Source organism: Anolis carolinensis, chromosome 1 (genome assembly GCF_035594765.1).
Source record: "Anolis carolinensis isolate JA03-04 chromosome 1, rAnoCar3.1.pri, whole genome shotgun sequence".
NCBI lineage: Eukaryota > Metazoa > Chordata > Lepidosauria > Squamata > Dactyloidae > Anolis > Anolis carolinensis.
In genome coordinates this window covers 270,459,680-270,474,145 of record NC_085841.1, presented here as the reverse complement: position 1 = coordinate 270,474,145, position 14,466 = coordinate 270,459,680, and the positions used below count along the sequence as shown (strand labels likewise).

The 14,466-nt window shown below is 39.9% G+C and overlaps 1 protein-coding gene across 1 annotated transcript in view; it reads left to right on the top strand.

Annotated features, from left to right (window-relative positions):
• Window positions 1-7,488: 7,488 nt before the first annotated feature.
• The window catches only part of nucb2 (nucleobindin 2), a 45,360-nt gene continuing 38,382 nt past the window's right edge, over window positions 7,489-14,466 (top strand). Inside the window, exon 1 of the mRNA XM_062967673.1 lies at window positions 7,489-7,690. Coding sequence (XP_062823743.1) covers window positions 7,656-7,690 — 35 coding nt within the window. The 5' untranslated portion in view covers window positions 7,489-7,655. The remainder of the gene's footprint in view (window positions 7,691-14,466) is intronic.

Sequence of the window (14,466 nt, the reverse complement as noted above, 5' to 3'; positions counted from 1 at the left end):
TTACGGAAAGGAAGGACTAGGACTTTTGTAAACGGGACATTAGATCATGCAAATAGGGGCATTTTTTCCATCGCCCCCAGCCTGGATTTTGCCAGATTTGAGAAGCGGCAGGAGGCTTTTCAACGTGTGTTACTAACAAATTTTGATCTGTTCAACGAGTCGGTGTAAAAGGGGAATTGAGTAAGTTTAACACTGCAGCAGGACTGGAGTGGAAGATTGCATTGCAGCAAGTGGATACACGATTGTTAAATCGTTTGCGGAAAGGAAAAGAAAAAGATGCGGAGAAGAAAGATTTTGTTGGATTTCAAGACAGATGAGTGAGTTGTCAAAGGCACAACCTCTGAGGAGGCCTGCCGTGGATGTGAGCGAAACGACTAGAGAGAGTGCTTCAAGAGCCATACAGCCTGGAAGGATGAGTATTTCCCTCCCCTTCTTTTCCCTCTCATTGTTTTTTTGCTACAGGTCCTGAACTCCTGTATGGGATAAAACCCAGAAGTCTATGAGACATGTTTATTGAGAGGCCTGGGAGGGCCTATAGGTGTTGCTGAGTGCTAAGGCTGTGATGGAGTGTGGCATCAGGCTGGAGGCTGTAAGGGCTGACCAACTCAACAACATACAATTTTCTATTTTGACCCAACTCTCCTGGATAGGACCTTTTGTAATGGGACATTGCAAATAATTCGGATTTTTTGACGGATTTGAGAGACAATGAGGGACTTTTTCATATGCCATCTAACAACCTTGCTTTTTAAGCCAAAAGGAGGATATAGCACGGAGGCAATGTGACAAAGAATAAAATAAGTTAACCATTGCAGCAGGACCAGAGTAAAAAGGATTACTGCAGATCGCGAAAGAAGGCCCATGGAGGAATCATTTCTCAAGAGGCCATGGAGGGGTCGTTTGGGAGCTGAATAGTGGCCTACCTGCCCCACCCGTGGAGAGACAAGGGATTTCAACAAGATTGGCTGAGACAAAAGTGATGCCGAACAGGATGATCGACAGATGGGTAATCCGTTCCCCCTCCCCCATTCTCTCTCACTGTCTTCCTGCTTTCTTTTTCAGCTTTTTGGACTCCTGTTCCTAAATTGGAGATCCATAAGGCATTGTTACTGAGAGGCCTGTTTTCCAAAATGGAGATCCATAAGGCATTATTACTGGAAGGCCTGTTTTGGAATCAAAAACCCGTAGGAGTTTAAGTCTACCCCACGCCACACATACTGGGTATGACAGCTAAAGCCCTGTGAGAGATGGAGATTTTCTTTACAGATTTTTCTTTACACAGAGACAATTCTTAGAGACTAGAGACTTGATTGGACAAAGAGACTTTCTTCAAATTAACTGAACATTATTCCTTTGATCAAGGAAGAGGAAACACACCCCCAGTTTGACTTTATGCCAAAGACTGAAAAGACCTGAAAGTTGGACATGTATGTGAATGGCCACCTCTGGCCATAGCAACAAATCCATCATCGGAAGAAGCCAAATGACTGGGCTAGATCAGAATTCTGCTGTGGACTATGTCTTTTCTAAAACCTGATTAATATTTTTAATCCTCATGTGTTGTTTACCTCTGGTGATGAAACTATGTACAAATGCTATTCTGCGCTCATTTTCCACTGAAAAGATAGCTTGGCTGCAAGCTAGAAGGGATTGGAGGGACCCATAAGTCTGCTCATTTAGTTTGCTTCAGCTTTTGTATACACGCTTCGCAAAAAAAAAAATGGGGGAATAAGGCAGGAATGAAGGGGTAGGAGGAAATGGCCATATAAGGAGGTACGAGCAGGCCAGGAACACAGCCGATGGGTTATCACATGGTTTCCCTGAAATCATGTGTTTTGAGAGAAACGAAAGTAATGAAATGTAATACTGCACCACAAATATGCACCAATGGTTTGATATGTGGGCGGTCGTAAAACTGAACCCACTGCCTTGTATAAATAGACACTCGACCCTGTCTGCGGGGTTCTCCCTTTTCAGCATCTAGTTGTGCGTGGGATGAACCTCTGCAGCTGCAGGAAACTTTTAGTAAACTGCTTTCTTTGGAAAAAACCTCCAGTTGTCTGTCTCCTACTTCCACTGCGTCCGCACAGACACACAAGCCGAGAAGAGGGGAAGTCTGGTTTCCGCTACAATAGCGTCTCTACTTCATGGATTTTCACTTATTGTGGGTGGTCCTGGAACCTAGCCCCCACAATAAGTGAGGGAACACTGTAATTTGAATCTTAAATCCCACAAAATATTTACTTCAACATTATCAACAATTTTTAAAGCTTATGTTTCCATCAATTCTTTGCAGATTGGTAGATCATACTTTCTGAACAGGTTCAAATGTAACTTTGAATGTATCTAAAATTAGCAATTTTATCATAGTATTTCCAGTCTGTGTGATCTGGGCGCACAGATTGCAGTAAGATATTTTCATCTCCAAAAGTCTTAACGGTTATTGCTGCTATAGTTCTTGTTATTATTATTCTACAAGCCTGGGGTAGTAGTCAGCATATGCAAGACATTTCAGTTTCTTAGGGTAATCTCATTTCACTGCCATATTGTTTTAGTTGACAGCAACTTATTTACTATTAGACTGGATTTTTGCTCCTACGGTATGTATGTGAGCACATGCATTTTAACATGCAACATTTGTTACACTTTAAGCAAAAAGGCAGTGCCTCTTTGCTTAAAATGAGTGATTTGAGAGTAGATTTAGCAAAGGCATGACATGGGATGGCACACTAATCCACTTCTGAAATCCTCATAACTGCATTCACATTAATTGAGAAACCTGTAGGAAACATTTTCTTGCTTACATAATGCGCAGGTCTGACATTTATTTATAAATTAATTCAGAAATTTTAATGTGAACTTTATGATGATACATATTTAAAAAACTGAAAAGGCCTACTGTTTTCAATCCATGAACTTTTAACACAGGAGTGGATAAATTACAGCCTCCCAGGTGATATTGGATTATAACTTCTAGTATTTAATTTTTTGGCTAAAATGTGTGGAGCTGATGGGAGCTGTAGCTCAGAAACATCTGGATGGCTAACCAGTGGGCTGAAAATAGTTACCAACAGGCCACGAAAGGAACTTAGAATCTTCAAGATTTGTTCCTGTAACTACCAAACACAGCAGCCTGACTGTGAGAGCAAAGGAGGAAAGCCCTTCCCACTTGAAGCTGAACCAGTATCAAGAGATGAGTTTCCAGACAGTATGTTGAAACACGTTAGTGTATTGTCTGCAGTGCGTAGGTGTGTTGCACGAATGTAACAAGAAACCTCTGAGTCTATGTGAAATAAGCAATAAATCATATATATTTAAAAATATAACTGAAGGTTTTCACAAGATATGATGTCTTTCCATACATGTGTTACTGCAATTTATGTATGTTTCCATATTTCTTATAAGGGGTTGGTTTAACCTCTGGTTTACTATTAAAACTGAATTACTGTGTCACAAAATGATGCCTGTCTAAAAAGTGTGTTACCAACATGAAATGTTTGGGAACAATGCCATTGAGAGTCTTTCCCCATTCTCTTTATGCTTGCTGCAACAAAGGATCACTTTGTTCTTCCCTCTGTTTGCCCATCCTCTTACCATCCCTGTTGCTAGGAATACTAGGGCCCCAGGCAGGAGGGCTCTGAGGTCTCTGAGCTGCAGAAAATCAAGGAGGGAGGGGAATAGGAGAAAATTTCATTTCACCAGATTTCCTTTGGCTAGATCACCCACTAGTGGCCCACACCAACCACGCAGATCTGCTGCAGGTAAACAGCCTATGGAGGATAATTATTTTACCAGGGCCTCAACCCTGAGTGTGAAATACCCTTTACATTAATATGAGGGATTTTTTCTTGTAATGGAACTCATGCAGCTAACTATAAAAGGGACTTGCAAATTATAATGTGGATATTACTACCCCTGCTTTTAAAAAATAAAACCTTTTCAAATACTAAAGTTCTGGTTTATATTTTACCAAGCTTTAATTCAATCACTGAAGTAACTCGGGTCACCTGATTCAGTAATAATTAAAGAACAGAACTAGATGTCATCTGCTCCAGAAGATTGTGTACTAACCTGTTCTAGGAATATTTACACATAAGCATGTATGATGAAAGGTTGGTAGCTGTATCATAAATTTTACTGGAAATTCAGTGAAGTATCCATGAGTGTAATAATAAGGTGCTGAATCATATTATTGATGTGTGTGGAAAACAAATACATGTTCAAAGGACAAACACTTTTGTGTTTTTAAAAGGCCTGACCCACATATTTGCAAATATCAGATACTTTAACTGGAAGTAGTGAAGATTGTTCCCGAGTTTCAAAACTGACTAACAAAGTATGACAAATGTCTTAAGAATGTGGGTGGAGTTCAGAGCTCTGTTTAATATTAAATCAGTAACCACTGATAACAAAACAAATTATTTTGGAATAGAGATAATAATGTGACACACCTTTTTGGAGCTTTTACTGGATTTTAAACACATTATGAATTGTGAATTTCTAACAAAATTATTTACTAACAAGCTGTGGCAAACAGATCTGAAAAGTAATGACATGTCATTTTCTGAACTTTTCATGCTGTCATAGTTTAGTCATTTTAAAATGTGTCTTGGTTGCTGGCACATCAAAGTATACTTTTCACACTCCTGTTTTAGGGAAGAAATCTATTTGCATTTCTTTCTCAATTCTGTATTAGTTCAAATATGTTTTGATTAATAGGCCTTGTTTTGCTTTGCCCTCTTTAATCTAGTGATACCTAATAATCCTTCTGTCATAGGCTGAGAACAAAACAAGAGTTATTAATTTGTTTTGATAAGTTTATCAAACGTCATACGAACCTTTTGCATATCTAAGTATGCTTAGCTGTGTTCAATGGAACATGAGCAGACGTGGGCAAACGTTGGCTCTCTGGGTGTTTTGGACTTCAACTCCCACAATTTCTAACAGCCTACCATGGGAGTTGAAGTCTAAAATACCTGGAGGGCCGAAGTTTGTCCATGCCTTACTGAGACAAACCTCTTGCTGGCAAAACTATCCTAAGCCTACATCCTATTCACAACGAATATGAGCCCCTTGGAACACGGGCATGCCTTGTATTGGGTCTCTTTCTCTGAAAGTAAAATAATTATTCAGGTTTTTTGGACGTTATCTCCCATAAGCCTTAGCCATTTTGGCCAATGTTAAGGATTCTGGGAAATTAAGTCCAAAATTACTAGAGTTTGGGAAGGACTCTTATATAGGGCTATATACAGCTGTTTAATCTCAAATAGTTGCCTTGATGATCTTGTATGAAGGGAAATTGTACTTGTTTAGTAAGGGCCCAAAGAAAAAAACTTCAAAGGCATCCCCACATCATTAAGAACTCTTCAGGGTTGGGACTTCAGCTCCCAGAAGCCTCAGCTACCTTGGCCAATAGTCAAGGTTTTTTTTTGGAAATTTAAGTCCAAAATACTGAGATTATTTATTGTTTGGGAACCACTGTATCTACAGGACTGTGTTAGTGGGTTGCTGTGAGTTTTCTGGGCTGTAAGGCCATGTTCCAGAAGCAGGCTTTCGCCCACATCTATGGCAGGCATCCTCAGAGGTTGTGAGATATACAGTAGAGTCTCGCTTATCCAACGTTCTGGATTATCCAACATATTTTTGTAGTCGATGTTTTCAATAAATCGTGATATTTTGGTGCTAAATTCGTAAATACAGTAATTACTACATAGCATTATTTTGTATTGAACTACGTTTTCTGTCAAATTTGTTGTATAACATGATGTTTTGGTGCTTAATTTGTAAAATCATAACCTAATTTGATGTTTAATAGGCTTTTCCTTAATCCCTCCTTATTATCCAACATATTTGCTTATCCAACGTTATGCCGGCCCGTTTATGTTGGATAAGTGAGACTCTACTGTATTGGAAACTAGGTCAGTAAAGTTTATATATCCGTGGAAGGTCCAGGGTGAAAGAACTCTTGTCTGTTGGAGGAAAGAATGAATGTTACTATTAATTACCTTGAATAGCCTTGCAGCTTCAAGATCTGGCTGATTCCTGCCTGGGGGAATCCTTTATTAGGAAGTGTTAGCTGGTCCTGATTGATTAATGTCTGGAATTCCCATTTTCTTTATTTACTGTCCTGATTCTAGAGTTTTTTTTTTTAATACTGGCAGCCAGATTTTGTTCATTTTCATGTTTTTCTCTTTTCTGTTGAAATTGCCCCTATGCTTGTGGATTTCAGTGCAAGGCTCTGTGTAGTCTGACATGGTGGTTGTGAGAGTGGTCCAGCATTTATGTGTTCTCAGATAATATGCTGTGTCCAGGTTGGTTCATCACGTGCTCTGCTATGGCTGACTATGCCTTGATTCTTGTTTGGGCAATGCTGCGTTTGGTGGTCCCTATGTAGAATTCCAGACATGAATCAATCAGGGCCAGCTAAGGATCCCAACAAAGGATTCTCCCAGGCAGGAAAAAGCCAGACTTTGAAGCTGCAAGGCCATTCAATGCTAATCAAGGTGGCCAACTGCACCATTCACACTTGCTTCAAGCAGGTAAGAGTTCTTTCTCCCACCCTGGACCTTCCATAGATATATATAAACCCCACTTGCCTGGTTTCCAACAGACCTCACAACCTTTGAGGATACCTGCCATAGATGTGGGCGAAACGTCAGGAGAGAATGCTTCTGGAACATGGCCATACAGCCCGGACAACTCACAGCAAGCCAGTGATTCCGGCCATGAAAGCTTTCGGCAACACATTATCATTATTCTTATTTATACCTCGCTTTCCTCTCTTAAACGAGATTCAGAGCAGCTCACAATGAAAACAACACAATTTAAACCTACAGCACGTTAACATTAACCTCACAACGTCTGAGGATGCCTGCCATAGATGTGGGCGAAACGTCAGGGAAGATTGCTTCTGGAACATGGCTACACAACCCGGAAAATGCACAACAACCCAGTGATTCCGGCCATGAAAGCCTTCTACACATTAATATTCAACCAGAATTAAACACAGAATTGTTACAAACAGATAGTTGAAAATCTCATGAAACTAACCCGGTGACCCGCAAATTCTGGTCCTCAGTGTGTTTTGCACTTCAGCTCCCAGATGCCTCAGCTACTTCGGAGAGTAGTCGAGGATTCTGGGAAAAGAAGTCCAAAGCAGTGAGGATTAGAACCACATACTGTATTCCTGGCCCTATAGGGAGACACAGGGGAGAAGGCCATGCCGGGCTTTTCTGATTGGCTCTCCGCCCTGCTCCATGAAGAGCGCGTCACAGAGGTAGCTCAGAGCAGGCCCCGCCCACCGTCCTTAAACGCCACGTACCTCCGCCCGCGCAACGCACCTTCAATGCCCCGTTCCGCCGCTCGCGCAGCTGAGCATGGCTGCCTCGCGGCGGACCAATCGCGACCCAACGCGATGCCCAGAAGGAGGGCAGGCTCCGCCAATCCGTGCGCTCCGGGAGGTAGGACCTATTACTATGGCAACGGGGGCTAGGATCTTTTTTTTTTCAATGCTAGAAAGAGACCTGCTTCAGTGAAGAGAGAGGGGAGTGAAAGGAAGGAAGAAAGGAAGGAAGGAAAGAAAGGAAGATTAAGCCGCACCACTCCGGAAGACTGTCAGTTGTGCTGCTCATCAGCTGGTGGCAAAAGCTTTTCTCATGATTGTTATCATCTCCATAGCCATGAAGGTAAGGTAGCCTCCAAACCTGGGGTGTATCTACGTGATAGAACTAATGCAGTTTGACTCCGCTTTAGCTGCCATGGACCAACATTATGGAACCATGGGAGCTGCAGTTTGGCGAGGCTGCCGGTATTCTGGCAGAGAAGGCTGGAGACCTTGTAAAACTACAACTCACATGATCCCACAGCATTGAGCCATGGCAGTTAAAGTGGTGTCAAACTGCATCAATTCTACAGTGGAGACGCACCCCCCAGACCCTCTTCTTGGACTCTGGAGTTTCTTGTTTGATCAACTTTAACAACATCTTTAACCCTCCAGGGGAAGAAGAGAAAACAAAGGCTGGACATATGGGAGCTTGCTTGCTTTTTCATTTACGGAGCTGTGCTAATATGAATGTGACCACGGCTGCATTGGGTTGCTGTGAGTTTTCCGGGCTGTAGAGCTATGTTCCAGAAGCATTCTCTCTTGACTTTTTGCCCACATCTATGGCAGGCATCCTCAGAGGTTGCCTGTCATAGATGTAGGTGAAACATCAGGAGAGAATGCTTCTGGAACATGACCATACAACAGGTGTGGGCAAACTTTGGCCCTCCAGGTGTTTTGGACTTCAACTCACACAATTCATAACATGGCTATTAGGAATTGTGGGAGTTGAAGTCCAAAACACCTGGAGGGCCAAAGTTTGCCCATGTCTGCTATACAGCCAGGAAAACTCACACCAACTCGGTGATTCCAGCCATGAAAGCCTTCGAAAGCACATGGCTGAATTATTGGTACAGGTTTCTTCTTGGTTACTTGGGGTGCGTGTGTGTGGGATTGCAATGAAGGAGAAGGGTTGGTTTGGTTAAGCTGATGGGGCAGAACTAATCTGACACATCAGCCTCTGGAAGCCTGTATGCATACAAGGCTCCCTTGTGAACAGTCCAGAGTGCCAGAGAGGAACTTCCTTGTGATGACATTTAGGTCTACCTGGGAAAAGGTGGAGTCAGTGACATCCAAACAACAACAGAAAGTGCCTCCAGTAGCATCACTAATTACTATCTGAAGTCTCTTTGTCTCCAAGTAGGCAAAGGCATTGTGTGCTAAGCTTCTTCAGACATAAATGCCTTTTTCTGAATAATGGCAATCACATCATGGGGTTCTCTTTGCAAAATTTGTTCAGAATTTGCCTTCCTCTGAGGCTGAGAGAGTCTCCCATAACTTAGTCTTGGATGCATCTACACCAGTGGTTCCCAACCTTTGCTCCTTCAGGTTTTTTGGACTCCAGCTCCCATAATTTCTAACAGCTGGTCAGATTTCTGGGAGTTGAAGTCCAAAACACCTGGAGGACTAAAGGTTGGGAACCACTTATCTACACTACATAATAATAATAATAACTTTATTTCTATACCGCCCTATCTTCCAAAAGAGACTTAGGGCAGTGTACAACAAAAAGATCGGCAAACATTCAATAATAAATGTATTCTTTATTTACCCTATTTATATCTTGCCTTTCTCTACCCTGAAAGAGGATTCAAGGTGGCTTACATATGGCAATTATTCAATGCCTTAAACACATACAAAACATTGGGCTTAAAATAAATTGAGTTAAAATTAATACACATTAAACATTTGAAAATTGCATTCAATATTACAATCATGGCATCCAAAAATCATAATCTAAGGCCGTTCCATAGTCATTGCACATATTTCAATTCTATTATTGCACTTTGCTATTCTCCGAAAGCTTGATCCCAGAGCCAGGTTTTCACTTTCCTTCTGAAGGCTAGGAGGAAGGGAGCTGATTTAATGTCACTAGGGAGGGAGTTCCACAAATGAGGAGCCACCACTGAGAAGGCCCAGTCTCTCATCCCCACCAGTTGTGCTTACGCGGGAGGTGGGACTGAGAGCAGGGCCTCCCCCGACAATCTTAACCTCCGAGGTTGGGACATAGAGAAAGATACATTCAGACAGGTAAGATAAAGTACTTCAAATAATAAAAAATCATATAGCGGACTTAAATGCCTGTTTTTGAATGATGGCAATCCCATCATGGGATTCTCTTGGTAAGATTTGTAGATAATAATAAATCAATAATAAATAAAAACTATTTACAGACTGCCCTCTCTCCCCAAAGGGACTCAGGATGGTTTAAGTACAAAAAGACAAACATTCAATGCCACGAACAAATTCAACACTTTAAAAAATACAAAAAAATACAAAGTAACATCAGTAAACTTACAACAAATATAAATAATTAAATTTAATAAGAAAGTATACAAATACTCAAATAAAATATAAGTTACACTAGTTATGTAAAATTACTATTAAGAACATGTACCCTGGGCAATTAGACGACTGAAATGCATAGGAAGTGCCTACCGTCAGTTGTGCTTTAGAATAAATATAGTAGATGCACCCCTGGTTGGGATGTAAACATGGTGAAGCAACTTTCAGGTGCATATTGTATTACATGTTGAGCTGGGCACACAGTAAATAAAAGTAGCTGTGAGCTCTCAAATTATTTAGCTTTTCAAGCATGGCTGATGTTGTATGCTTGAATGTTTCAGAGTTGGGTCTTTCATGCCTTGTGCAAGATGTTCCTGATATGCCAGCTGCATCAAAGTTAATGGGCTCCCAGGAAATGGGACTTAGTAATCTTTGAGCAATAAGAGATTCCTCTCTTATGTGGGATGCACACCTTTCATGGAAGAATGTTGCTGTTCCGCTCTATTGTGCTATTACAACAATGGTCTGCAGAATCCTGTATGATAATATACGCCTAACACAATGAGTCAGAACAACAAACTATTCCTGTTTCTTTGTGAGTCTGTTATCTGTAAAAAGAAAAGCAACTTTCCTATTCATTTTAACCTTGACTGAATTGGTTTCAAAGGCTTATTTACAGATAAGATGCATTGCTGTAACACCATCCGTGGCAAATGTTGTCCCACTGCAGATTTAAAGGGATGTGAGTGATCATGTTTTTTTTATAGAATTACAATCAGGAAATCAAATGATCTCCTTAGTATATTTAATTTAAAAATTGCGTGAAAATCATGCATGATTGTGTACACAGCATTGATAACTTATACTAAATGGGCCATCACTGAATTTAACAGGTTGGCTGGTTTCAAATGTGTAGGAAACTTTCTCCATTTGTTGTTGGTCAGCTATTCCTTAGATAGAAGTCCCATTCATGTAATTAGGTTTTATAAGGACTGTCCTTAGGTTTGCCCTATTCTGTGTTGTATTTTTTTTATTAGATTCCAACTATTTCAACAGTGGCATATTATTCCATGCATTTCTTAGTCACATTTAATAACATGACAAAATCCTACTAAAACGATGGAGAAGTGTGTTTCTCTTTTAATTATTTGAAATGATAAAGAGGGAAGTCCTAAACATATGGACTGGTGAAGAAGGCACATTGGCAGATAAATCCCCATATTGGGACATGGTTCAACTCCAACAAGTACAGGGTTGTACTATGTGTCCTTCAAGAAGTGCCCATCTTTTTAATTAATTCAGAGTATTGTTTAATAGTTTACATCTAACCTGTGTGAATATACTTAATGTTCTGATGATTAATGGTAAAGAAATTATTAGGATTCTTTTGTGTTTGTGTGTGAAATGTATTAAGTACAAAATGGAAAATATCAGTACATAGGGTTTAATACAGGATTCTTCACAATGTAATATCAGTGTATTTACACTTCATCACTTAGTCGCCTTTCCTTATGAATTTTAATGTTAATTTGATTGTAAGCCGAACATTGTTTAAAAGTTCATCTGCACTAGAAATTAATTTAAAAAATAAATTGCTATGAAGCTAACTGCAGAACCCCTCATTAACATTATGGTAGTAGTTTATTATGCTACTGCTTATTTTACCATTGCTTTTTTGTTAATTAAAAAAGCTAAAGTAGGATTCATAACGGAGTGGCATATAATTTGAAATTCTGTTCTTTTGTAAACAGAGTGCCAGCATGCTGTAGTGCTTTGAGAGTTTGATTATGACTATAGCGACCAGCGTTTGAATCCCTGCTTGGGCATAAAAACCCACTTCGGGCAAATCATACACTCTTAGCCTCACAAACCCCGCTTACTAGGATCATTTTAGGATTGCTGTAAGTCAAAAATGATTTGAAGGCACACATCACCACCAACGAACTTGAATCCATTGTATACGCACATATGGAAAGCAGAGCATATTCCTCACCTGCCTTGCTTGTGAATAAATCTGCACTCAAATTTACTTGTAAACAAGAGGGGCCAGGAGTCTTGTTTAAAGGTAAAATGTGCATTTCACATTTTTCTTACCTGTCTACAGGTTTTTCTTTCTTTTCCTTGTGACTTGGGCTTTAAAGAATAGGACATATCATTGGAGATGCTCAAAGCAGTTTTAATGGGGAGGGAAAATAATATTTCTTCCCTGAACATGTCTCCTTTCTTTCAAATCAGTCTTTACACCTTTCTTTTGTGGTCTTTGAAAGACATTATTAACCCTACTTCCCAGCTATAACCCAATTAAAATATGGGTAACCTCATTTGCTTGATTTCTCCCTTATCTGCCTGTGTCTCATTTACTATGGTCTTTTCCATATTCTATTTTAGGCTATATCCTCCTTGGATGCACAATTCTTGTGCACACACAGGTCTATCAAACTCAGTAAGTTACTTTGTAGATGTGAGTTGGTGTATAAGCTGTTCTGTTTTGCAATTCCCAGGAAATTCCCCATATCTTAGTTTTTACCACTGAACTTTAGTGATATGAAAAGCATTTTTACTTTGTAAGGGTTGTTTTACCTATAAACAAGATGTTACTGCCTATCTTCATTATAAATCCAAAGCACATTGCTCCAGGAGTAAAAGCCACATTTAATGGCAAAATAGCACTTTTAAAGAGACAATTCTGTACTAAGGTGATGTCGCCCAGTAAATAGTGGAGATGTGAATTTAAATCGTCCTTCAACCATGAAGTTAATTGAATAAACGTAGGCCAGTCACTCTTGTTTTAATTAATTGCATTTAATTTTTTTGGTTCTAGTGGTGTTGTTGTTACGTTACATTTATTTGTATCTCAGCTTTCTTCAACAATTGGGACTCAAGGCAGGTTATAATAAAAAAAAAACGTACAAAAAGTGAGTATCAAAATAGAATCAAACTATTCATAGTATTCAATCAATACAAGTGTACACTTAAAATGTAATTAAAAGATTAAAAAACTATTAAAATGAGATTAGTTTAAAACGTTACAGCACCCTTAGTCTCTTCAAGATTTTCTGTTCCAGAAAATAAAAATATATTAAAAATAAATAAATACAGAATATGGATATATTAACGCAGATAATCTCACAAAAAACCCAAATAGGGATGAAAACGGAATGGAACAAATTAAGTAAATATTTAAAGGAAAAAAGGAATTTGGAAATATAGAGTGACTTGTTGTTAAAGAGTAGGCACTCTTGGGTGATAAGACAACTGGTTCAGGAAAAAATGAGAATATCAAGAAGTTAAACGCAGAGCAGGGGAGCTGGAAGGTAACATAGAGAGGAGGGAGGGTCAAGGGGAACTGGTTTTGTGGTTTTTTGTGTTTTTTTTTTTTCCTTTTCTTCTTCTTTTTTTCCTGATCACATGTGTTCCTCCTTTTTATTGTATCACAACAATTATAAATAAAATGTTTAAAATAAATAAATAAATATTTCAGAATAAAAAGGTTTTGCCTGGTAGCAGAAGGACAGCAAAAAGGAAGTTATTTTGGCCTCTATTGGAAAGGAGTCAAAAGACTAAGGGCAGACTCTGAGATAGCCCTATTTTGCACACCCATAAACTCTGCATGTGGCTCTCATGGAGCTGAGATAAAAGCGTCTCATGTTCTCGGTGCCTAGGCAGGCTTATATGGGGAGGTATAGTCTGCCAGATAGCCTGGGCCTGAGCCATATCGGACTTTCTATGTCATAACAATTTCTTTGAATTGTGCCTGGAAACAAACTAGCTGCAGTTGGAACTACGAGTAGTATGGTCCTACTAACCAGTCCCAGTTAATGCCCTGACTGCAATTAAAAGGTAAAGGTTTCCCCTGACGCTAAGTCCAGTCATGTCTGACTCTGGGGGTTGGTGCTCATCTCCATTTCTAAGCCGAAGAGCCGGTGTTGTCCGTAGACACCTCCAAGATCATGTGGTCGGCATGACTGCATGGAGTGCCGTTACCTTCCCGCCGGATCGGAACCTATTGATCTACTCACATTTGCATGTTTTCGAACTGCTAGGTTGGCAGGAGCTGGAGCTAACAGCAGGTGCTCAAGCCGTTCCCGGGATTTGAACCTGGAACTTAGTCTGCCAGAAATACCTCTGTATTGTCTGTTTTGTAGGTTATCCACTACCTAAGGGGACCAAAGCTGTTTTTGTTTCCTTAACTTAAATCGGACTGAAATTGATCAATGTTGCCTTTTTAAACCAGGAACAGCTGGAAATGGTAGTCTGCCACACACTCTTATATCTTGCCTAAAAATGGTATGGTAAGACAGTGGCCTGTAATTGTTCATTACAGAAGGATTCAGGAATAGTTTTTTTCTCAAATGTGTAACAAATGACTCTTTTAGACATGTTAGAACTCTGCCTTGTTGTAAGGAAGCATTAACTACCTGCTTCACCCACTCCTACTCTGGCCTGTTTAATGGGCTAGGAATGGCAAGGATGTAGTTAGTACATATGTGCTGGTTCTCACCTCTCCAAGGATCCCTACATCTTTAGGTTGCACAAATTGAAAAGTATCCCATGACACTAAACAAGCAGGATACAAGGTT